The sequence below is a fragment of the Vulpes vulpes genome, chromosome 6 (assembly GCF_048418805.1).
Source record: "Vulpes vulpes isolate BD-2025 chromosome 6, VulVul3, whole genome shotgun sequence".
Taxonomy (NCBI): Eukaryota; Metazoa; Chordata; class Mammalia; order Carnivora; family Canidae; genus Vulpes; species Vulpes vulpes.
In genome coordinates, this window is record NC_132785.1 from 103,747,098 (window position 1) to 103,773,075 (window position 25,978).

A 25,978-nucleotide genomic window follows, 5' to 3' on the forward strand; every position below is an offset into this window, starting at 1 on the left:
TCAATGGCCTTATTTAATGCCAAAAACTCTTAACCTTTCTTGTGTTCTAGTGAACATTTTATTTAGTTGAGGGAGCTGGTGAGTTGTGACATGTTGCACAAGAGAGTGCTTGTTGGGTTATTATCATACTTACCTTAGAGCTATCTCATTTGGTTGGTAGTCTAGGGCAGAAATTCTTAACCCTTTTTGTGCCATGGAGCCCTGGGCATTCTGAAGTCTGTGGACTTTTAATTGGAATCATATTTTTATATGTAAACCATAATGCATAGGATTACAGAGAAAACCCAATTATATTGTAATATAGTTCCAAAACATTGAAGTCAATTTGTGATACAGTAATGTATATCTTCTTTATTGATTTAATTAACTAGATAATATATTTAACTCATACGCAAGGTGGAGTTAAATTTTATTTTTAGGACATCAGCATGACAGTTTTTATTGTTTAGCTTAGTGAAAAATATTAAATTGTGGGATGGGCTTCAACAAGGCAACAATGTCAAATTAAACATCCAATTGATTTTTTTTTTGTTTTAATGGCTACAAGTATAGAAATTCCTGATTCACAAAGATATTTTCTTAAAAATATACTTAAACACATTCATAGCTTGCTTTCCCAGGAAAGATATACTTCCTCAACTACAACTGCAGTTCTCTAAGACTTTATTTTTTTTTTTAATTTTTTTTTTTTTTTTTTTTTTTTTATGATAGTCACAGAGAGACAGAGAGAGAGGCAGAGACATAGGCAGAGAGAGAAACAGGCTCCATGCACCGGGAGCCCGATGTGGGATTCGATCCCGGGTCTCCAGGATTGCGCCCTGGGCCAAAGGCAAGCGCCAAACCACTGCGCCACCCAGGGATCCCTCTCTAAGACTTTAGATTTAACTCCAGGCATAGTAACTTAAAAACCTTTTTTAAATTAATTATTTATTTATTTATTAAGAGTAAACTCTACCCCCAACATGGGGCTCAAACCCATGACCCCAAGATTAAGAATTGCATGCTCTACCAACTGAGCCAGCCAGGTGCCCCCAGATATAGTAACTTTTTTGTCTTAAGATCAATGAATTCATTTTTTTTTAATCTATTCAGAGGCAGAGAGAGAGAGAGAGAGAGAGAGAGAGAGGCAGACAGAGAGGCAGAGACACAGGCAGAGGGAGAAGCAGGTTCCATGCAGGGAGCCCGATGTGGGACTCTATCCCGGGTCTCCAGGATCACACCCCAGGCTGCAGGCGGCGCTAAACCGCTGCGCCACCGGGGCTGCCCAAGATAAATGAATTCATTAAGAAACAAAGCAGATGAACATAGGGGAAGGGTAGGAAAATAACATAAAAAGCAGAGAGGGAGGCAAACCATAAGAGTCTTTTAACCATAGGAAACAAACTAAGGGTCACTGGAGGGGACAGGGTGGGGGGAAGGATTAACAGGATGATGGGCATTAAGGAGGGCACTGGGTGGCATGAGCACTGGGTGTTATATGCATTTGATGAATCACTAAATTCTACCCCTGAAACTAATAATACACAGTATGTTAAATGAATTTAAATAAATTTTTAAAAAAAGATCAATGAATTCAACTTTGGCTAGGTCAACATCTTTGATATGGTTTATATTAAATAAGAGATTCTGATCCATGATACAACTTTAATGCCACCGTGATAGAATAAATTTGGAAGAGGTGCATCAGACTCCTAGGGTTTGGTGATATAGGGTTTATAGATACCTCTTTTCAAATACACTGGCAGAGGGATGCCTGGGTGGCTCAGCGGTTGAGCATCTGCCTTCAGCTCAGGGCATGATCTCGGAGTCCCGGGATTGAGTCCCACATTGGGTTCCTTGCATGGACCCTGCTTCTCCTTCTGCCTATGTCTCTGCCTCTCTCTCTGTGTCTCTTATGAATAAATAAATAAATCTTAAAAAAAGAAAGAAAGAAACCACTGGCAGAGAACTTTGCAGATAGGAACTGCTAGCGACCGCATAGATGTCTTGGTTCCCCAGTGAGAGATTCCATGACTTTTGCTATTTAGTGGCTGAATGACTGTAGGTACAAAGTTGCCTGACAGTTGCCCAGCTTTGTCATATGAACATCTACAAAGACCATAATCATGCAGTGTGATGTGATGCCAGTTTATATACCCTTAAAGTAGTGATGAGTGAGAGCAATGATACAAAGATGTCTACAACTGTAAAATAAAATGAAATCATCTGATTCCTACTAGCAGTAAAGTATAGGTAGTGCCAGTGTTTGTAGTTTATGATCTATATTCATAATCAAAGGAAATGATGGATTTCATTTAGAGGTTAGTAAAAATTAAAATGTGGGGTTTTTTTTTTCCAAGTTAGGGTCATAGGTACCTCCTATATTCCACCTCCATGGACCCCAGGTTAAGAATCTATGGCCTACAAAACAATCTGTGGAAAAGCAGGCAAAAGACATGAACAGATAGTTAATAAAAACATAATTAAAATGGTCCTTAAACATATGAAAAGATGTTCAATTTCACTTAAGAATGCAAATCAAAACTGCTGAGATGCCATTTCTCACCTGTTAAGCAAAAAATTCAAAAGCTTGACAATACACTTTGTTATCAAAGTTACAGTGAAACACACCCTCATCTATTGCTGTGGGAATACAAAATTAATTATATAGCCCCTGCAGAGGGGAATTTGGCCATATCAGACAAAACCACCTTTGTATTTTTCCTTTAACCCCCAAATCCCACTTCTAGGAATTTATTCTGATAATGCAGCTCCAATATGAAAATACACACGCACAAGATTATTCGGTGCAGCATTATTTATCACTGTAAAACCATTTAAATGCCCAGTCATGGAAATTGGTTGAATGAAATGTGATGTGTGCATATAATGGAGTTCTGGGTTGTTAGGAAAAGAAATGAGGTGTCAGATCTCTGGATAGGGAGAGATTTCTAGCGGATATTTTTAAGTGGGGAAAACTGAAATATAAATTAGTATATATCATATACTACATTTTGTGTAAGAAAGAGGGGGAATAAAACACATATGTCTCCTTATTTTTACAAAAAGGGAACATGAAAGCTCAACTAGACAAGAGTTACCTATAAGAGTTGGGGCCAGGATAGAGTAGGGTAGAAGAGTTTCAGGAGGGCATGGCTTTTTGCTGGGTGTGCATCTTGGATAAAGTTTTGACTTTTGGGAACCTGCTGATATTTTCCATATTCAAAAAATAAAATGAAATCAACAGGTTAGGGGAAGCCAGCTGAAGCAGGTGAACTATAATTCAAATGAATAACACAATCACACTGAAAGGGATTTTTTTAAAAACTCATTCAGGTGACTTATGAATATAGTATTTGACTATATATTTTTAGTTTTGAATGGAGTTGGAGAAGCAAAAACAATTACCAAACTGTTTTTAGTAGGCTTTTGCTTTTTGTGATGGCACAGGTGAAAACAATTCTGAAACTGTTTTAGGTGTATTCTAGGATTGAGGAGGTGTTACTCTCATCTGAGTAAGTGTGTTGCTGTTGGTGGAACCAGAGTTTTCACTGTGGAAGAGGGGATGTACAAATATGGAATGGGGGAAGGCAAGAAAGAAGCCCTATAGGGATGGACTGAAATTGGAGCTATTGGACTCATTATTTCTAAAATGTATATGTGTATATGTGTGTATATGTGTACATATATACGTGTGTGTTTATGTATACATGTATGTATGTCCTAGCTCTGTCTGCAGAGAGGGCCTAGAAGTAAAGACACCCCACTAGCAATGAGCATACCAGGGCTCTTCAGAGAAATGGCTGATTCGAGGACAGGGGCAGGGTAAGTACAAAATGAGCTTGGAACATCTAGTGCTCAAAAAAAAAAAAAAAAAAAAAAACCTAGGAAGGAAGGAAGGAAATGAAAACTTGTTACAGAGTACAGAACTAACTTGAAGGGGTTCCTACTGGCCAGACCTAAGACAGTTTGAGCGCCAAAATAATTAATTATGAACAGTAACGAAGCATAAACCATTGAAAAAATTGAAAAAACGGGAAGCCCTGAGCACACCCATGTGAGAGAGAGGAGGAAGAACACTTGCTTACTGTGGATTGCTGAACGCCAGCTTGTAAGTGTGGCAAGACGCCGGCAGGAGGAAATCAGTTTTGCAAGCTTCATAGTAAAAATTGACTCAGGCCTGAATCATCAACGGATGTTAAATCTAGGGGGTAAATTTTGATTTGTTTATTAGTTGCAAGGGAAAAGGAGTAACAAAATGAAGAAATACAATAGTACCTTGACTTGATCAAAGTTGATGTCATTGGTGTCTGTTTTCAGAGTGGGAAAAGAAGTACCTATCAGACCAGCCTCCTCACAGATAATTATAAACTCTGGGCAAATTTTTAAAAACTACTACCTAAAGTCACCAGAGTAACCTAAAGCAGGAAGATTCTGGAGGGGAGTTATCCCTTGGAATAGAGTGAGTTTCTGTTTTTACTGCTTTTAAGCAATTAGAGCCCAGTGGAGTAGCTAAAACTCCAAAAACTAGGTCTCTCTGGCCTAAGGAACTAGGACAGAGGTCAGGGTAACTACAGCCACTAGAAAGTGAGGGGAGAATCTTAGAAAGGAGAGAGACAGAGAAACAGCCTCAGATTTTATGTATAAATTCAACCCAAGTCTGGCTGAGCCCTGAACCATTCTTTTACAGGCAGACTCTGCTAAAGATGAAAGAACTGAACTGGGATTTGAGCAGCTGCCCAAAAGACAGACATGGCAATTTAAACCAAACGAAGTGACTTAAAGCAAAACACAAGATCGACACTCTTTGGAGGCCTATAATAAAATCCAGAGTACCCACAAGATAACATTCACAATGTCCAGGATATAATCCAGAATTCACTCTACTAGCAGACAGCAGATAGGTGTACATTCTGTGCCTCTAGTCATGACACCCTGAGAAGCAGCACCTGTGTAGTATTCCATCTAAGAATGTGTGATCTAAGGCCACACCAGACAAACCCAAAAGGAAGGGATCATTCTATTTAAAAACAAGAGAGGTTCAGAAAGGAACATTTATTCTTCAAAGATAATCAATGTCGTAAAAGTCAAAGACAGAGAAAATGCTCCAGATTTAAGGTGATTAAAGAGATACGACTAAGTGCATATATGATCCCAGACAGGATCCTTCCTGGGAGGGAAAAATGCTCTGAAAGACTTTCGTAGGCAGTTAACAAAATTAGAATATGCAAGAGAGATTAGAAAGAAAAGTATCAATATTAAATTTACTAAGTTAATAACTGTACTGTGATTATATAAGAAAGTATCCTTTCTCTTAAGAAGTACATTTTGAAATATCTGGGGGTAGAGGTATGATACATGCAACTTAGTTTGAAATGGTACAGAAAAAAAATATGTGTGTGTGTATGTGTGTATGTGTTGTGTGTGTGGGTGGAGAAAGTATGAGCACAGATAATGAAGCAAATGGGGTCAAATGTTAGATATTAGGTAATTCTGAGAAAGTGAATGTTTTTTGAACATTCTTGAAACTTTTTTGAAGAGTTGAAAGATTTTTTTCAAATTATTATTTCAAAGATTTTTTGAAAGATTTGAAATTATTTCCAAGTAAAAGGGGTTTTTTTCCCCCAAAATTCATTGAACTTAATTTAATTAACCTTTTCAGTCTAAGGATATTTTTTTTGTTAATCTCCATGCATATACTATTTCTTTTCAGTATTTTTCCCTATACCCTTTATTTTAGCAGCCTTACATGTATTGATAAATTGATTTAGGAGTAAATGGTTTTATTCGTGTGCTTTTAACAAATAGCAAATGAGAAGCACCCTCTGGTGGGATAGTATCTGATTCCAGCTGCATTACACAGTTCCTCACGGTGACCTCTATGACATTTTTTTGATTCTTGTCGGTTTCAATTTTTAAATGCATTTAAAGGTGCATTAGAGCCCTATAATCCTATACAAAGAATTAAAAATAGCATGTATTCCTTTATTCTTCCTCTTGTTTTATCTCTGAAGTCACTATTTTTGCTCATTCTCATGTATCTGATAATCTGGTTTTACCTATTATCTACAGGGTTTTATGTATTATTAAATATCAGTAAACATTCATTTATTAAATTTATGCTGAAGTACAGCCTTTTCCTATAGATTTATAAAAACTGTGTTTCAGTTTTAAAACCTCTAATTTTTTTTTAAGAAGCTATTTAAAGCTAGACCACAAGACTATTAAAAAAAAGTCAGAACAAGCTTGTCACACAATATAATATGATATTCTTAACAGTTTGGGGTGACATTGAAACTGTCATATATAGTTTGACATATATGACATATATATATATAGTATATATTGTCTCCAACCAATTAGGAGCTTTAGCTTCTGTTCCTTGCAGTGTCTTAGAAGATTACTTTTAGTACAAAGATAACATGTTATTTGTATATGTTTTTTCCAGTGTAAACCATTCCTTCTGTGTGCTGGGTTTCCCCAGAAGATTAAATCCCTTGGAATTTATTTGACTAATGTCCATCTGTCATTTCCTCTGGCATTTTGATGTCCCCATCTTTTAATTTTATATTGTTTGGACATTACTACTTGCTTGTAAATTTCTGTTATAGTAGAAATATTCATGATACAGAGAAATATTTTTTCCCCTATCCAATAAGGATTTTTAAAGCAGCTATTGGGTTTCCAGTACTGTGCTACATTCTGTAAGACACGTGGAAAAGAAATGGAAAATTCACTTTTATGTAGTTTACAGTCAATCTGGAGCTATAAGACCTATTTGAGTGAAAATAATTGTATATATCTCAGGTGGTGATGTAGGAAAAGCTTTGAAGTAGCATGTCGAGTCTGCACATAAAGCTCTTGGTTTCTAAGCAAGGGGGGCCCTTTTGAGCTGGAATTAATCTTTGATTCTTTTTTGAGGGAAGTGGTCCTAGAATTAGTCTTTGAACAGTGGCTAGGTTTCAAATTGATGAGCTGAGAAGTTTAAGTTCATGCCAAGAATTAAGGATGAGAGATTTGGGGAAAGGACAATGAGAATGTTTCATTAGAAGGTGTTTTAAAAAAAAAAAAAAAAAAAAAACAAGTGGTTTAACTGGGCTGAATAGTGAGAAATAAGATGATACCAGTTGATAAAGATCTTAAGAACCCACTTAATAGAGCAGTTTGGGCTGAATCTGAAAAGCAGTAGATAAGTGGCATGTCAGAAGAGCAGGGTGATTCAGAGATAAATCCAACAAGGATATATATATGAGTAGGATTAGGGAGAAATGAGAGCAGAAGACCAGCTGGGAGCCTGTTGCTCATTCAGGCTCAGGTTGATGCAAATTTAGGTTAGGATGGTGGCATTAAAATAGAGAAGGGCAAACATGACAGACATTTTGGTGTTGAAATAAAGAGAAAGTTGTAGGAGGCTGGCGAAGAGGGGCAGGTAGGCAGTGGTGGTGAGATCGGTCTGCAGAGAAGCACTGAGGGGCCACAGAGCACTTTTCTAGGGAGAGCTGGAGGGGTAAGGGGTGCACTTGAGGCAGGTAAGGGTTACATATTATCTGTTCGGGGAAGGCTGGGGCAAATGAAGGGTTCCTGCCCACCTTTCAGGACAGAGGAAACTTCTAAGTGTTTGAAGCCAAAAAGAAAAGATAGTCTTGAGGAAAATATAATCTAACAGCTTTCAAAGAACTCTTCCACCTCCTGGTCAGTGTTCTAACAGTTTCTATTTCACATTGCTTCATAGCTGACTTACTTATTTTTACTTCAGATCCAGAAACAGCAAGGCCCAGCAATTCCAAAATCACCACCACACTGGGTCTGGTCGTCCATGCTGCAGGTAGGATTGGAAGGCCATGAGACCCCCTTCTCTCCTGGCTCAGTGTGGGAGGCTTAGCGTGTACATCCCAGGGAGCGTCCCCATGAAGTCCTCTTGGGCTGGCCCTCGGGTTGAAGGTTGCTCAGTGAAGTCCTCCAACACAAGTACAAGCCCGGGTGTACTCAGTGTCAGGGATTTGCAAGCTAACAACAGTTTTTCTATTTTTTTAATAGAGGAAAAATATTTTGTGGCACAGGAAAATTATATGAAATTCAAATTCCATCACCTGTAAATAAAGAGTTTTTGGAACACAATCATGCCCATTTGTTTACATATTATCTATGGCTGCCTTTGCACAGTAATGGCAGAATGCAGTGACTGTAAGGGAGCAAATGATTTGCAAAACCTGAAGTATTTCCTGTCTGGCCCTCAAGAAAAAAAATATGCTGACCTTTGCCCTAGAGCCTCATCTAGAAAAGAGCTTTGACATTTTTGTACTGAATAGCCTTGTTTTGCTCAGTATATACCAGTGAGGTGGAGGTGGGCTGTAGAATGCAGAAGGCACGGCATCACTGACTGGGCATGCCTTAGAGTCACAACTGAAGACCAATCCCCATAGTAGGAGTCTGAGACTGACAAAGGCACGTGGAAGATGGCACACTGTCACCTGGACCCTTCGAATATAACATGCTTATCTGACAAAAATTCATTTAGCCAGCTAATACTTAAGTATTAACCATCTGTGTACAATATTTATGTTTTTCCTACAAGATACAGAGATGCTTACTTTGCAGTCTTTGCAATTTCTGTTATAAGAGCTGACATACTGAATATTTGGGGCCAGGTGCTAAGCTGTTTACATGTGTTACCTCATTTAACCTTCATGAAAATCCTAGGAATATATATACTTCCTTGAGTCCATTTTAGAGATAAGATGGCTAAGGTTCAGAAAAGGTTAAGGAACCGTAACACAGTCACATGCAGCTCTACCTGATTCTAAAGCCCACTACACTATTATAGTTGTTGTTGTTATAGTGTCTTATGTTTTATTTTTTCCAAATTTAGCGGACGGTGTTGCCTTAGGAGCAGCAGCCTCTACTTCACAGACTAGCGTCCAATTAATTGTGTTTGTGGCAATAATGCTACATAAGGTAAGCAGAACTTTAGTGAAAGATTTGATATTGAATATATTCATAATTAAAATTTCTCTTTGGTCATTAACATTTTTTTGGAATGGGAAAATGTTTTAGTTTTCTTAATTGCCATTCATTTGAGACAGTTGACTAGCTCTATTCATAGCTAGGATTTTTTGCTACTATTTTCTTAAACTTTCATTTGAAGGGACTTTTTTATGGTCATATATATAAACTCTTAAATTCTCTACAGATTTCTGTATTTTAAATATTTCTGTATTTAATTTTTGTTCATAAATATTTTTGCTTTCTTATTATCTTTTCTTGACTATTTCTCTTTTACTACTAAGAAACACACACACACACACACACACATACACAGAAGTGTAGGATATTTTCTTAGCCTAGAACATTAATTCCTAAAAGGCAGAACTCAATTTTGGTGTACCATGCCTGGTTTTTTTTTTTTTTATGAGAATTCAGTCAAATGACATGTACTTCATAATACAGCAGTGATCCATACTTTTAAGAGTAATCAGGAATACTTTTTCTTTTCCAGGCACCAGCTGCTTTTGGACTAGTTTCCTTCTTAATGCATGCTGGCCTAGAACGGAATAGAATCAGAAAACACTTACTGGTTTTTGCACTGGCAGCACCAGTTATGTCCATGGTGACATACTTAGGACTAAGTAAGGTAAGTCTGATTCATTCATAGCTTATCTAGACAAGTATCTAATTCTTTTGTGACTTACCAGAACTTACGGTCTCTTATGTTGAATTTGTCAATTAAGTTACCCCCTCAAACTAAAGATGAAATTAGGAGTAAAAGCCAGTACAAGGTAAAAATCTTAATTGCAAGGCATTCTCTTCATAAATTTTGAACATTTTCCTATTCAATTAATTTGAAAATTTCTTTTCCATCAGTTCTGAAAACATTTGCACAGACAAATGATCTGTAAATAGCATAACTCAAGCCTAACCAGACACTGGTTTTGTTTGACAGATATAGAAGTCACAACAGTACATATTTAATGTTATGTATTTAATTCATTTAATGCAGGCACATGAAGTGTGAGGGACAGGCAAACAGCAGCTTTGAGGAAAGTAGGTAGTAGAGTGATGTCTTTGTTCTCCTATCACCACATATAAAATATCCAGTTGTGTGTGTGTGTTTTTTTTAAGATTTTATTTATTCAGAGAGACACAGAGAGAGAGAGAGGCAGAGACATAGGCAGAGGGAGGAGAAATAGGCTCCATGCAGGGAGCCCAAGGTAGGACTTGATCCCAGGACCCCGGGATCATGCCCTGAGCTGAAAGACTGTCACTCAACCCCTGAGCCACCCAGGCGTCCCTCCAATTCTTTATCATTGCACTGAGCATAACGTCAGACCTGAAGTAACATGTGTCACTTGTCAGTTCCAAGCCTGGGCATTCTACCCTGTTCACGCTGGATCTTTCCCTACCTTCCAGTTCTGTCCCCTGGGGCTGCAGGTCCTCCCTGCTGTACTTCAGTGTGAACTGATTAGCAACAAGAGAAAAATCTGAGAACCAAACTGACTCAGGGCTAGTGTATACAAACTGCTTTCCCCTATACTCTCTGTCAGGGTCATTGATTCTTCAAAGTGTCATTCCATTCGTAGCTAATAGAGTAAAACTCGTATCAAAAAGAACATATGAGGGATCCCTGGGTGGCGCAGCAGTTAGGTTTATTGATCTGAATTACTAACAAATGAGGTGTTATAAAAACCCCCTCTGATCATTTGAAGAGCCTTTTCTTCTTTCAGTCCATAAGCAGTATATAATTATCCTCTTTATCACTTCACTGACCAGTGCAAGTCTTTAGAACTTCTGATAAGAAGGTATAATTCTGGAGGTATGGGGTTACCTGTTACATTATAGTGTGTTCTCTTCTTAAATTTTTAATTAATTGTCATAGTCCATAGGTCCACTTTTTTAATAGAAAAAGGTAAAGTTAATTGTGTCAAGATTAGTTTAGAAGATGTTTTTAATCTCTGTGAGGGCAGGTGCTGCAACTTGATTACCACTGTATCTCAAGCACCAGCCTAGAGCCTGATATATGTATAGGGATGTTCGTTAAATATTAGTAGAATAAATGAATGAATGTACAAAATTTAATACCTGCATTAATAATGCTGTTGATTCCATTGTAAGAATAATACATGCCAGATCTCTTTAACCAGACTTGAAGTTTGTTTGAAAAAGCAATTGTGTACATCATCAGTAGTCTTTAAACTCTTATTTGGAAGCTTCTCATCAATAACAAAATTGCTCTGATCTCAAGATGTCCCTGTTGCACCAGTTGTGAATACTGTTTTTTTTTTTTTTAAATCAGGATTTCTTCTTGACCCTGAATTTTACTTAATTTTTCTTCTTTCTCTCTCTCCCTGTCTTTCTCTTCACAGAGCAGTAAAGAAGCCCTTTCAGAGGTCAATGCCACTGGAGTGGCCATGCTTTTCTCTGCTGGGACATTTCTTTATGTTGCCACAGTACATGTCCTCCCTGAGGTGGGCGGAATGGGGCACAGCCACAAACCCGATTCCAATGGCGGGAGGGGCCTCAGCCGCCTAGAGGTGGCCGCCCTGGTTCTGGGTTGCCTCATCCCACTCATCCTGTCAGTAGGACACCAGCATTAAACGTCGGGTTCTGGCCTCAGGCCACAGCTCTTTGCCGTCCCATGAGAACAGCCAGCACGTGACAGCTGCTCACTTCCTCAGTCTCTTGTCTCACCTTGCCCGTCTCCACCTGTATTCCTAGAGTCCAGAGGGAGGTGAGATTCAAACCTGGAGAAATGGAAAGCTTTTAGAGTAGAAACAACACACTGCGACTGGATATAGACATTCCGTTGTGTTGTTTTTTTTAAAGGGCCCTAGGCATTTTGAGTTTTGATGTTTCTCTTAACCCTATTCTCAGGGAAGGTGGAATTTCATTTTAAGGAAAAGTGGAGAACTTCATGAACTCACCATGAAATAGTAATTATGAAAGTACAGTGTTCTGTAATTAAGCTAAATCTCTTTCTTAGTTTAGAGGCGCTGCCACTTACTTTATCCATTGATTTTTAACATGGTCCTCACCGTGTCAGACTGGTGCTTTAGCATCTATGCCACATGCCTTGATAAAGGTCATAATGCCCACTGTCTTAGATGCTAAAGGTAATTGTAGTTTATTTGGGACAAGAGTCAGGAAAATGACAGCAAGACGCGTGAAAAGCTGACTTTTTACTGAGAACTGTCCATTGACAAGAGGATGTCTGGAGAGACTTAACACCTCCTTTCACATCTGCCTCTTTAAAGAGAGCCTGCCATTCCATCAAATGGAGCAGCAGAGATGGACTAGCGTCGAAGGAGGCGACTAGTATTTCTTCTCAAGTTCTCCTTTGCAGAGTATCTGCCTCCAATGCAGAGGAGCCAAGTTCTGGTAGGTTCAGGCCCACTCAGGCTTTCCTTTCAAGAACAGTCAGATCCCAAAGTGTCTTTTGAAATGAAGGGGTTTTAATTTTAAGTGAATTTGGATAGTAACTGACATCTTTGTAGTAATCTTTTTAAAAGTAAGATTACCAAAACCTATGTTGTCCCTATTTTTCTTTGTAAGTATTTATCTCAGCAAACTAGCAGTCCCTCTGGCAAATCCTTGGTGTCCCTTGGGGAGTGCTAGGCCAGTGTCATATAAATCCCTGTACCAGTGAAGAAAGTCAAGATGTATGACAAGTGGGAAGTGTTTGCCTCTTGATTTAAAGCTTATTGAAATCATGTCTCTTGTCTCTTCATCTTTTCCATGCTCTCCTCCTGTCTTCCCTCCCCCAGCCCCTCCTCCTTATCTATAATTTGCTGCTTACTGCTGGTGGTGATGTTAGTATCTGTGTGAACTGAATTCTCATCAGGACAACCACTTCTTGAACTGTGATGATGAAGATAACATTGTCTCTGTTCTTTATTCCTTCAATGAAGTTACCTTTGTGTCAAATGCAACTTTGTTAAGCCCTTAAAATATCACTTCCTCATATGTGAGATGACACAATCACTAATATTCTGGTCATTTGAACAGTTGAGATAGTAAAAGTGTTTAACAAACTGGGATGATTTTTCCATATTTGCCAAAATCCCTGTAAACTTTGTGTTATCAACTAAGTGTATAATACTGTGTCATTAATTTATTTTGATTTTCTGTACCATTTCAAAACATTATATAAAGAGGGAACCAAGACTATTTTCTTCAGGGCAGTGGGTTTAGGAGTTCGTAAAATGTTTTATATAGCGTATATGCCAGCATGCCTTTAATTTCTTTATTTCCTTCCTAGATTTGTCACTGGGTCAGCAGCTATGGAAATAGAACTTGCGAGCCCTCTGCTGGCTGTAGACCAAAGTAGCATAAATAGGATCTGGTTTTGTATAGTGGCTGGCAACCATTGCATATGATATTAAAACCAACAAAGGTACAGTCGGGAAAGTCTGAGTGACTTTCCTGATAACAACTCTGAGGAATCATGGGGCTTTGTCTGATCCTTTAAGATGTCATGGTTGGTTGCCTTGATTCTCCCTGGAAATGTACTTTGTTAAATAAACAGTACATCCTAGTGTCTGGTTTGGTGTGGGTAGCAGCACTTTCTCTCATATTGTTGTGTGCAACAGTGAGAAATTTGTTCTGCCGGCCAAAGCCTGTTTCAGCAGTGCCTTGCCATTATTAAAAGTTTGTCTAGAATATCTTGCTGGGGGTTGGGGCCGCTGGGCTTACACTCTGGTGAGGAGGATTGAACCATCAAATTTCCAAATTCACCTTCCCCTCTGGACCTTGCATTGACAGGCAAACCTTGTAAGGCCTCTCAGCTCTCAGAAGCTACAGGCTTTCCCAGTTTTTAAAGTTTCTGCCTCAGGAGCTCCTTTCTCTCCTGGTCATTGGGCAGAAATAGCCATACTAACCTTAGAGGGCTCAAATGCAGCTTCAGGCAGCAAGGGGCCGAGCAGCATGACAGAGGCCTTCTTTATTGCAGAAAGAACTTGCCCATGGCGGGCAGTGTCCCAGCAGAGGGCACAGCAGTTGCCAGTTACTGTTCTGTTTTCCTCTTGTATCTTCTGCCTCCTTAGATGGAGACGCCTTAATGCTCTCACACATTGGGCAGCATTGGCAATTCCTAAGTTGCTGCTGTGATTACAGATGAAATTACTGGCTACCAAAGAGATGCAGCTGATGATGAAGAGCATGGCCCTTCCTTCCTCATAGCCTGAGCTAGTCTTTATTACAATTTGACTCCCATTTCCTTGGTAGGGACAGATTTCTTCAGATTCCGAACGCACTCTTAAATGGCAAATGAAGGTGAAAAACACTACTGGTCCACTCCCCTCCCTTTTTCTCCAGCCAATTGCATATCAGACCCCATTTCCCCGAAGCAGCGCTGTTCTAGGTCTTGTGGCTTTCCTGTACACACTGTAGTTAGATTTGTTTTAGGCACAGGCTCTGCACCGTGGAGTGTAGATGGTTGGAAACAGTTGCCATCTACAAAGGCTATGTGTTTTCTCTTCCCCTGTCACCTTTTTTCCCTATTCAAAACAGTTGAGTCAGCCCTGTTCTGTATTTTGAATCATTAGAGAAAGGTCAAAGATGGTCATTTTGAGGGGTCAGTTCTTGGTAGAGAGTAGGCAATGAAATTATGTTTTTTACCAGCCTACTTGTGTCACTGCCTTGGTTTTTCTCTTTTTCAAGGATTAGAACTAGGGGGACCCACCAGCTTTGGAGTATTATACCCCTCAGACCTGTGGTAGCTAGGTACTAAACAGGGAGCTGTCTACCAACAACACAAGCCCTTAGAAAATGCTCTTGTCTATAGGGCCCCTGTGCCCCTTGGGAGCTTGAAAATATTGGCCAGATTCTTAAACTGCTACAGTGGAAAGTGATCTACAGGAAAACTATCCTTGCATTAGAAAATCTCTACTCAAAACAACGATCCCAAGAGCACTATTGGAGATGCTATCAATGATGGAGCCCCCCTCCTTTTACCTGAGACATCTAGATTCACCCCAGGAGACTTGAGGGAAATTTGTGACTTGAAGGAAAGGACTAGACAACCATTGGGAGTTCTCCAGATATGCTCAGCCTAACGCAAGGAATTTGGCTTTGATCTTTTTTTCTGATAGCATTTCTAGCAAGTTGGAAGTCTCATGGGATAAAACTGCAGTTCCCCTGGTTCAGTAGCTTGAACAGTGATTTTAAATGTCCCCTTTTCTGGATCCTTTGTAAACATGAAATCATTCCATGGATGGCTGCCTTATAATTTTGTCTTTCCACATTAATTGTGAATGGTTAAAAAAAATTTTTTTTTGCTGTTTCTGATTTGTTTTATGATATTAAATTTTTATTAGTGCATACCTTATGTGAGTGGCTCATTAATCTCTTAGCAGTCCACTTTTTCTTTCTGACAACTAGACTTGACCCATATTCGAACATCACAATAGGTAATGAAAAGCTTTCCAGGGCATGGGAAAGATGTACCCACTCTGTGCAGATCCTTTAGGGAAGGAGGTATGGGAGGTGAAGGACACAATACACCATATGTCCCAAAAGATACTAATTCATTGACTTTATTTTGCTTTGCCATCATTGTTAAATACTTAAGAAGGTAGCTGTCTACTCCTAGAAAAGAGAAGCAGGCAACAGATCTTTTTTTTTTTTTTAAGATTTTATTTATTTATTCATGAGATAGAGAGAGAGAGAGAGGCAGAGACACAGGCAGAGGGAGAAGCAGGCTCCATGCAGGGAGCCTGACATGGGACTCGATCCTGGGTCACCAGGAGCACGACCAGGGCCGAAGGCAGGCGCTACACCGCTGAGCCACCCAGGGATCCCCCAGGCAACAGATCTTGATTGTAGTGGGTTCATGTCAAAAGGCAGAGTTGCTCTAGCAGTTTATAGAGGCTGTAGACACCTGACCCTGGAAATAGAGATCTTAATAGAAGTGCACTTTGTAAGTCTGTTTCTAATTCCTATAAATTAGGGCAGCATCCTATAGTGTAGTTTTTATAATGTCAGAAATAAGCAACCTTGTGTCCCATCCCTATGTCTAAAATGCCCTTCCCCAGTTCCCTCACCTTCTAGTCTTGATCTAGTCTCCTTTAGTTAGGCCTCCTGTGACCACTTTATTTAAAACTAATCTGCCACACCTCGACCAAGTGCTTCTTACCTTGTTCTTTCTTTTTCTGTAGCACTGGTCCTTTTAATCTGCTTTATAACAATAAATACATCCTTACTTTGACCTTCCCTACTAAACTGTAAGCTCCGGGAAGCTAGGTTCTCAATAAATACACGTTGTTAAATGAATTGCTGTGCTCCAAGGGAGCACTTTCTAATCTGTGGCCGTGTGGCACTAATCTGTAGCACAGCCCCAGTCATCCGCAGAACAAGCTGCTGGCCTTACATGTAGCTCTGCCCTTGCTCACGCTGAGGTGAGGGCTTGGGGATTAGCCAAGAGGTGAGGAGTCCGCACATAGGGCTGAGTGTACAGGTGGGAACTTAACTAGGTTTGGGTTCCTAATCCATGCCCAGCTAGTGTTAGTAAGGTACTGTTGGAGGGACCCAAACTTCTGGATCCCCTTTCTGGCTCGGCTTTTGATTTCTGTTGCAATGTTAGCCATCACTCAGTTTTATTAACTTGGGTAGGAATGTGAGAGAAGATGTATCACATTCCAACTGTCTTATTTATAGAGGAATCCTGAAACATACAAGAGCCATCAGAGGAGGGAGCTCAGTGGAGACAGGATGAGAAACCAGGGCGTCTGAGGAGGTGTCAAAGGAGCTGGATGTTTTCCTTCATCTAGAATGTTCTTAGGGACAGAACTTGACCACCATCAGATACTTCAAGGGCTGTCAAGTGTAAGAAAACATATATCCTGTTTTATCCAGAAGGTGGAATGGGACTTAAGCTGAGCCTTACCTCTTCTCCACTTACCTCTTCTTTCAGTGGCGTTAACTCAGCACTGAGTCCTTCCTACAGACCGGGCACCTGTAGGTGCTAAGTGTTCAAAAGGGAGTAGGCGTCATTTCCAGTCCTTAAGGAGCTTGTGGGTTCAGAGAGGGATTCAAACAAGAAAACAGGGATCCCTGGGTGGCGCAGCGGTTTGGCGCCTGCCTTTGGCCCAGGGCACGATCCTGGAGACCCAGGATCGAATCCCACGTCAGGCTCCCGGTGCATGGAGCCTGCTTCTCCCTCTGCCTGTGACTCTGCCTCTGTCTCTATCTCTCTCTCTGTGACTATCATAAATAAATAAAAATTAAAAAAACAAACAAACAAACAAGAAAACAATTGCCAATAGTAACAGGAGACAGGCACAGGGAACTAAGAGAACACATGGGGGCAAGGAGCCCAGAGTGAGGCTTCAGGGATGACATCCAGAGGGAGATGAGCCCTGCGCTGAACTCCAAGATGGAACAGAATGAGCTGTTAAGCAGTTGGGAACGAATCCCTGAGCAGGAGGACAACTCTGCACAGAAGGTGCCACTGACTGGCTAAAGGTGAGGGGAGGCAATGACAGGTAGTGCACGTGATGTGTCCATTCCCTAGGTGACGTCTGTACTTCCAGATGTAAAAGTCCACTGGTAATTGGGCCTAGCCAGGGCTTTGTGATTCCTGCCTCACCTCCAGCCTTCCCAGGCACCACCCGGCTGGCCTCTTGAGTTCCCATCATCACTCAGGTGATTCGTGGATGTGGTAGTCCCAAGATCCCTGTGCTCCAGAGGCTCCTCTGGCACCTCAAGATGGAGCTTGGTGACTTTTCCTCCCTCATCCCTGCTTATCCTCTACTTCCTGGCTGGGGGCCCAAACACCCCTCCCATCCTTTTTCTGAACATCTCTGTCAGCTGCAGCTACGTATAGAGGGCCAGGTGGGAGCTCAATCTTCCTTCCATCATTTGGTTCTCCCTCCCCAAAACTCCGATGCCCCCTGTACCCAGGTTTACTGAAGGGGACTTGTGGAACATGGAACCTCTGTCGTCACTGTCTCACTAGTCTTCCTTCACCCTCCACCTCTCCAGCCCTCCAGGCCCTGTGAGAACAGGGTCTCCCCTGGCCCAGAGGCTGAGGTGGGAGCAGGAGGGGCAGGAATGTGAGTAGACCCTCCCTCCCATTCTCTGCAGCCCCTAATTTTGCCCTGCTGGATATTTGGAGAAACCAAAAGGGAACATCTGCTCTTGGAGCTGGAGAAAACATTCCCAGGTTGGCGCGATGCTGAGAGTTGGCAGGGCCCCTTTTTGATATATGAAGCCATGAAGGTTTCAGAGTAACTTGCCCAAAGTCTTTAATCAAGTAAAGGTGGAGCTAACACAGGGGGGCCTGAGCTCCTGGCACCTGATCCAGTGAATCGCTAATTCTGTTCCAGATGAAAAACCAGCAGCCTGGCTCTTCCTCAGATGTTCTGGAGAGTGTGTGAGGTTGTAACAATAAATGGCTTTGGGCCTATTGGCCAAACTGAACACATCCCTCTTCCCCAGTGAAATGTACTTGCTCTTAGAAGCCAAATTAATGTATACATTTTCACCCACATCACCCACGAGGGGGAGCCCAGAATACCTTCAATGTTTCTAAGCAGTGTGCTGCCCACGGCGGTGCCCTTGGATGCCAATGGACCGTGTTAGTGCTGTGAAGCAGCTGGCAGCCTGGCAGGCAGAAAGGTCCTTGGGCCACTCCCAGAAAGACTTCTACTCTGGCAGCCTTGGATGTGAGCAGTTGTCAACCAGAGAGGGCAGAAGCCTAGCAAGAGGCTGACCCTGCTGAGGAGAACATAACTGTCTCGTCTAACACAAGAATCTCCCAGCCTGGGGAGGACTTGACAGAGACAGGGCAGGTGGTCTGTGCACATACTCTCCTTTGGCTTCCTGCCCCCCTAACTTGGCCTACTGGCTTCAACCGTGCATGCAGTGCCCTGTACCCACTTCCTCCCTCCTGGGGGGGAGCCATGCCCTGTGCTAGTAAAGGAGCCTAAGACCCATGCCTGGCCTTCAACAATGCAAAGTGTAATACAATTCAGTAAAAAGGGGAGGAAGGTGTGGCATCACAAAAGAGGAGTCATCTGAGCTGAAACTTGAAGTAGGATTTTTGGGGAGTTGAAAAGCACTGTGGGTGGAGGGAACAGCAAATAAAAAGAAGCCATGAAAGTTTGGTGGCTTCCCGGAATATCAGACCCAGCATGGCTGGGGCAGAGTGTGGGGGAGAGTGGGGAGCTCCAACAACAGGTTGGGATGAAGGAATGGAGATCAGGTGGGGCTGAGAGAACACTGATGCCCAGAGATGCCCAGTGATTGTCCTCCATTCACATGACGGATGGCAGAGCCTGGATTTAAACCCATCTTAGCACTAAAAGCAGGCAACAAGTCAGCCTTCTGAAGATTGCTTTCTCATACGTTCTCAACCATGCTACAGATTGTTTTATTCTCACAAGGAAAAGCTGAGGCCCTGAGGGATCAGGCTCCATTTGGTGTGCAAACAAGACATCACAGCACCCGAATGGGGCCATGGGAAGACAAGTCAATTCAGTAAGCATTTGTTGAGCACCTACTACAGCCCTGGACTCTGGTCCTCAAGGAGCTCACAGTCTGGAAGGGACATAAACACATGGAGGAAAACCCCCAAACACACACAGACAGACCCGGACATCCTAGAATGGGAGGAGGGGCAAAGGTCCATGGGAACCAAGCAAAGATAACCTGAGTGATGAAGGGGTAGTTTCAGCTGAATTCGTGTCACATGCTGTGGAATCCAGGACAGGAGCCCCATTGATGGAATTAGAGTTGGAGGGAAAGAGGTTCCAGGAGAAAGATTTGATGCTACAGGAGGGCCTGGCCTGGAGCCCAGATCTTTTCCGCCTCTTCTGCTTCTTGGCCCCATAGGGATACTTGTGCTGGATCCAGCCAGTAGTCTGACACAGGTGCCAGGGCAGCCCAGGGAACCAAAAACAGGAGCATTCTTAGGTCCTTCACTTGGCACCAGTCTGGCCCGCCTGCCTGAGAGTGGGATCAGGACACAAAGGGCTGGGAGCTGAGGAGGTGACACTATGGAAGGATCTGCTATTGTCCAGGTTGCTGGGGCTTTTTGAGGTCCGATCAGGGTGTGATTCCAAGGAAAGTCCCCTGGAGTCTCCCTGCTTGTTCCTGACTGAAGTGAGTTAAGGAAGACTGTCTGGCTCACCCTACCTGAAACGTAAGATCAGTGAGCTGGATCCCAGTCAGTCAAGATTCACATGTTTCCTTACCATGGGCTAGTCATGTGTAATGGCCATGCTAAAACCTGTTGCATGGAACAATGGTGACTGTCAATGAGCCTGCAGACTCTGGATAAAAGCACATTATGACCATGTGTGTTCTGTCATACAGCAAAGGAAATTATCAAGATGAACTGGCACCTAAGGAATGGAGGGAAATATTTGCAAACCATCTACCTGATAAGAGCTAATATCAAAAATATAATAAGGGACTCATATAACTCAGTATAAGCTGATCAGAAAATGGGCAAAAGGACTGGAAGAGACCTAGTAGTACTGAGGTAGGGCTGTTAGTATGGGTGCCAACCCTGATGCTTATGTACAATATAAACACACCCTCTCATGATTTTAAGGGGCAAAAATATCCCTCCAGGGGAAATGCCTAAGCCAGGGGTGGTGTGTTGGCTCATGAGGACCAATTCACTACCGTGTTGTTACTGAATGAAGATTTACCAAAAGACACCACAAGCAAAGGCCACAAAAGCAGAAATAAGCAGGTGAGACTATATCGAACCAAAAATCTGCACAGTAAACCAACAACAAAATGAAAAGGCAGCCTGTGGAATGGGAGAAGATATTTGTAAATCACTGATCTGATAAGGGGCTAATATCCAAAGAACTAGGGCGCCTGAGTGGCTCAGTGGTTGAGCGTCTGCCTTTGGCTCAGGTCATGATCCCTGAGTCTTGGGATTGGATCCCCCATCAGGCTTCCTGCCGGGAGCCTGCTTCTCCCTCTGCCTATGTCTCTGCTTCTCTCTGTGTGTGTCTCTCATGAATAAATAAATGAAATCTTAAAAAAATATATATCCAAAGAACACAATATCCCAAAACAAAATAAATCCAATTAAAAGTGGGCAAAGGAACTGAATAGATATTTTTCTGAAGTAGACATACAAATAGCTAACAGGTACGTGAAAAGTGTGTCCAGCATCACTAATCAGGAAAACCACAATGAAATATCATTTCACACCTTTGCATAGCTGTTTGCATAGCTGTTATCAAAAAGGAGATAACAAGTGTTGGTGAGGGTGTGGAAGAAAGGGAACTCTCGAGTACCGATGGTGGGAATGTAAATTGGTGCAGCCACTATGGAAGACAGCATGGAGATTCCTCAGAAAATTAAAAATTGAACTACCCTATGATCCAACAATATCACTTCTGGATATCCAAAGGAAATAAGTATCCTGAAGAGATGTCTGCATTCCCGTGTTCATTGCAGCATTATTCAAAACAGCCAAGATATAGCAACAACGTAAGTGTAGATGAATGAATAACTGAAGTAAATGTGGTACATATATACACGAGATATTTAAGTTTTTATTTATTTATTCGTGAGAGATAGAGAGAGAGAGAATAGAGACACAGGCAGAGGGAGAAGCAGGCTCCATGCAGGGAGCCTGACGTGAGACTCGATCCCGGGACTCCAGAATCACGCCCTGGGCTGAAGGCAGGTGCTAAACCACTGAGCCACCCAGGGATCCCTACAATGAGATATTTTTCACTGTAAAAAGAAGGACTTACTTTCTGCCGTTTGCAACAATGTGGATGAACTTGGAGAACCTAATGGTAGGTGAAATAAAGCCAAACACAGAAAGACAAATGCCCTCTGACTTTGCTTATGTGTAGAATCTTAAAAAGTTGGGGCAGCCCGGGTGGCTCAGCGATTTAGCATCTGCCTTCAGCCCAGGGCGTGATCCTGGAGACCCGGGTTGAGTCCCACACATCAGGCTCCCTGCATGGAGCCTGCTTCTCCCTCTGCCTGTGTCTCTGCATCTCTCTCTCTCTCTCTCTCTCTCTCTCTCTCTCTCTTTCTCTCTCTCTCTCTGTGTCTCATGAATAAATAAAATATTTAAAAAAGAAAAAAAGAATCTTAAAAAGTCAAATTCATACAACCAGAGAGTAGAATTATGGTTATCAGGGACTGGGGGTGGGGGAAATGGGGAGATACTGGTCAAAGAGTACAAACTTTCAGTTATAAAATAAGTAAGTTCTGGAGATCTAGTGTACAGCATGGTGACTATAGTTAATACTGTATTATATACTTGAACAAGATTTGCTAAGAGAGTAGATCTTAAATGTTATCATACACAGGCACACACACAAAATAACTATGTGAGGTGATGAATATATTAACTTGATTCTGGTGAGCATTTCCCTGGGATATATGTACATGGATTAAATGATGTTATACACCTTTTAAAAATCATGTACAATCTATCTATGTCAGTCATACCTCAACAAAGCTGAGCAAAAAAGAAATAAAGGCCAAAAGAAAAAGAAAATGTATGTTCATTATTTAGGGCCTGTCCCTGAACACAGATGAGAGGCTGGAATTTTACATTGTGTCTTCATTTCTGCAGGAACTTTGAGCTTGGGGGATCCCTGGGTGGCTCAGTGGTTTAGCACTGGGGACCCTGGATCAAGTCCCACGTCGGGCTCCCTGCATGGAGCCTGCTTCTCCCTCCACCTGTGTCTCAGCCTCTTTCTCTGTGTCTCTCATAAATAAATAAATAAAATCTTTTTTTTTTTTTTTTTTTAAAGAAGAACTTTGAGCTTTATGTGAGTTAGCAATTGAGAGAAATCACTAGGGAAAACGGGGAAAGGCTGAAAAGGAGGTCTACCATTTTTCCAGACCACATTTAACATGGTGGTGTCCTGCAGGGTGACTGGTACGGGCTTAGGATTCAGACTCAATCAAGTATCTTGGTCCTGTCACTTCTCTCATTCTACACATAACCGAGAAGGGCCTAGCAGGCTCCAGAAATGACTAGGAGAGTAACCTTAGGTAGACAACCTTTTTGAACTTCATTTACTCACTTAGAAAATGAAAAATAATACGTACGTCACTGAGACTGTTTCAAAAATTAAGTGAAATGGCCAGAATGTAAACAATCTCCTTAGAACATCAGCTCTAGGTCTGAGCGTGCAAGGCATTCGTTCAAGACCCTGGGCATCTGCCCTTGACTGGTCTTACCTAGTTCCTGTTAAGATTGAGCAGTACCGGCTCACACTCTGCGCTGGGCACTGGATCATCCCCAGCTTATTATGGTCTTCAGATAGTCTTCCTCAGAACTATCTGCCACCAGCTAGGACAGAGAACACAATGGAAGCAGAAACGGCTTCTCCCAAGGCTCACTTGGTATTATCCGGGCTGCTTAGCTGAGGGAAGCAGAAGCCACTTACGTATCTAGCAGTCCATCAAACTCCTGCTGTTTGCCTCTGGTCTTTCCACCCCACCTCAACCGCCATTGGCTAAGGTCTGTTCAAGTGTCCTGTGTGTAGAGGGAATGGGCAAAGATTGGTTTCTCTTCACCACTAAAGAGACTTGTGCTCTATTTCTTTCATTAAAGACACTGAACCCTTCCCAGGAACCATCGGGACTCATTCTGCCCTGCTCCTTGGGAAGGGTTTCCTTAAGGATGATTCCAGGTATCCTGCCTCTCTCCCTCCTGCGGCTCATGAGCTCAGCACTAGTCCTTCACAAGCAGCCAAAGCTGGTCCTGACCTGGTTAAGCAGAAAAGGAATTAATATATTAAAAGGATATTGGCATGACTACAGAACTAGGCCTGACCAGAGGCAAAGCTCCCAGGAATGCTGCCCAAAACTATGCTGAGGAAGCCAGCTGATGACCAAGCTGCTGCCACAGAACACTTGATGCTGCTGTCTGGGTGCCCCCCTGCCGGGGACAGTCACTACAGCCACTGTGGGCCCTGCTTGCCGCCTGGGGGACGCGACCTTGCAGCTGCCGGTGGCCTGCAAAGTGGTATCACTTTGCCTGGCACCACCTTCCCTGGAGATGCTGATACCTGTGCAGGCTTTTTCTTCACGTTTGTCACCTGCATCTCAAAGTCCTGCCTTAGTACCCCTGACCCATGAACTCCACACCACAGGCTTCTAACACAAGTTTTCTAACTTCCATTTGGGAAAAGCAGAACTAAAGCGGGAAATTTTCTGTGCTTCAGAAATTGTGTCCAAAAGAGTCCTAAAAAGTGTGTGCAGGGCAGCCTGAGTGGCTCAGCGGTTTAGCACCGCCTTCAGCCCAGGGCGTGATCCTGGAGACCCGGATAGAGTCTGGCATCGGGCTCCCTGCATGGAGCCTGCTTCTTCTGCCTGTGTCTCTGCCTCTCTCTCTCTCTCTCTCTCTCTCTCTCTCTGTCTCTCATGAATAAATAAATAAAATCTTTTAAAATAAAATAAAATTTTAAAAAAGCATGTGCAATGTCCACTTTGCACTCTATCCATGGGCTCCCGTCATCTTCCTAGTGCTGTCTCTTCCCACCTGGTGGACCTGGGCCCTAGGCCCTGCGTTAAGGCTAGACCTGACCTGCCTCTGCGGGGGAGCCGTGAGTCAGGAGGGGCAGAGAGAATTTAGGTAGGCCCCTTCCGAGTAAGCACCAGGGGATGCTACCCAGGCTTGGGAACTCCAGAGTTCATTAGGTGAAGGGTGTGGGAACCCTTTAGGAGGTCCCTTCTTAGCTATACTCACTGGGAAGGCCTTGGGGAGCACCTAGTGAGGATCACACACTCAAATGCCTCCAGGGAGGAGCCAGGCAGGTAATAAATGAGCATAGCAAGCCAAGCGAAGGACAATAGGGGATTGTGAGTCTGTGGAAAATGCCATTTCAGGCAGTAGAATTTAAAAAGCTTTTAAAAGGTGTGCAAATGTTGGTAAGAGAAAGCAGTTGCTTGGGAGGGGGTAGCGGATGACAATTGACTAGACAGGCGCGGCTCGGATCTTTCTGGGGTGATGCAAATGTTCTGCATCTTGCTTTGGGTGGTGGTTCCTCTGCGTATCCAGGTAACAAACTTCGTCAGATAAATAAGATGTGCGCATTTTACCCCTATATTAATTAAACCTCAGTTTTTTCCTTGGGCAAATTAATCAAGTGTATCTACAAACCGGTTTGGCCCTCAGGCCCCCCGTTTGCAAACTTCTGTTCCGGCCCGGCTCCTCCGTCTTACGCAGGAGGAATCGGGCCCCTGAGCGGGGAAGCGGCTTTCTCCAGGGCACAGAGGTGGCTCCTCGGCCCGGGGCGCGCGGACTGCGGCGGGGTCCGGCCGGCGGCGTCTTCCTGCGCAAACTCCCTCCGCGGCCTTCGGAGCGCTGCGGGCGGCCCCGCGGGGTAACCCGGAGCCGCGGCGGGAGCGGCGGCAGTGGACGGGCCGCGGGCCCCGGGAGCCCCCGCCGGGCGCGCACAGAAACCTCGGGCGCCAGCTGCGCCGAGCGCCGAGCGCCAAGCGCCGGGGCGGACAGCCAAGTTCCGGGAGGAGGAAGGTGGTCCGGGCGGCGGCCGTGCGAGGGAAGCCCGCTGGGGGCGCGGGGCGGCGGGGTGGGGGGCAGGCAGCCGGCTCCCCGGGCGGGCGCTCCGGGCGCTTACCCGAGGCTCACCTGGCCGCGCCCGCCCGCGGAGGCTCGGGCAGCTCCGCCTCGCAGGTGGGAGAAGCAAGGCTCCCCGCAGCTGCTGCGAGCCGCGCGAGGGCTGGGCTGGGGTTCCAAGCCCTTGCTGCTTGCTCTGCTCTATCCGGACGGAGCAGGTGTCTGCACGAGGGACTCCAAGGCCATCCCCAGGCGCACGAGCTCCGTTTCGGTGTGGGCCCTGCCCGCCTGCGGGAGGGACGGCGGGGGCTGGGGGAGGACCGCGGGGGGCGGGCCGCGAGCGGTGGGGGTGGGGAAAGGCTGCGGCGCATCCCGGGCCGAGCGACCCGCCGGGACCTTCCGGGCGCGCGGAGCCCGGCCCTCCGAGCCGGCGCCCGCCCTGATTGGCGCTCGCGGCCGGCCTCCAGCCAGCTCACCTGCCCCTCC

The 25,978-nt window shown here is 43.4% G+C and overlaps 1 protein-coding gene and 1 long non-coding RNA gene across 5 annotated transcripts in view; one reads left to right on the forward strand and one right to left on the reverse strand.

Moving 5' to 3' along the window:
- Window positions 1-15,291, forward strand: part of SLC39A9 (solute carrier family 39 member 9) — a 53,839-nt gene extending 38,548 nt beyond the window's left edge. For 2 of the 3 annotated variants that reach the window (XM_026008471.2, XM_072761815.1), the window contains 6 exons: window positions 7,736-7,804; window positions 8,849-8,934; window positions 9,476-9,610; window positions 11,340-11,441; window positions 12,228-12,351; window positions 12,738-15,291. In XM_026008471.2, the coding sequence (XP_025864256.1) occupies window positions 7,736-7,804; window positions 8,849-8,934; window positions 9,476-9,610; window positions 11,340-11,441; window positions 12,228-12,351; window positions 12,738-12,757 (536 nt within the window). In that variant the 3' untranslated portion in view covers window positions 12,758-15,291. Of the gene's footprint in view, window positions 1-7,735; window positions 7,805-8,848; window positions 8,935-9,475; window positions 9,611-11,339; window positions 11,442-12,227 lie in introns of all 3 variants that reach the window. The other variant, XM_026008470.2, reaches the window with a different exon arrangement.
- A 336-nt stretch (window positions 15,292-15,627) lies between these two features.
- LOC140599390 (uncharacterized) lies at window positions 15,628-25,792 on the reverse strand. 2 transcript variants are annotated; one of them, XR_012002216.1, is made up of 4 exons: window positions 25,565-25,792; window positions 23,358-23,446; window positions 23,149-23,260; window positions 15,628-16,933 (listed from the first exon to the last, which is right to left on the reverse strand). It is a non-coding gene; the product is annotated as an uncharacterized lncRNA (long non-coding RNA). The 2 variants fall into 2 exon arrangements; XR_012002215.1 differs by lacking the exon at window positions 25,565-25,792 and having other exon boundaries at window positions 23,358-25,425.
- Window positions 25,793-25,978: the final 186 nt, after the last annotated feature.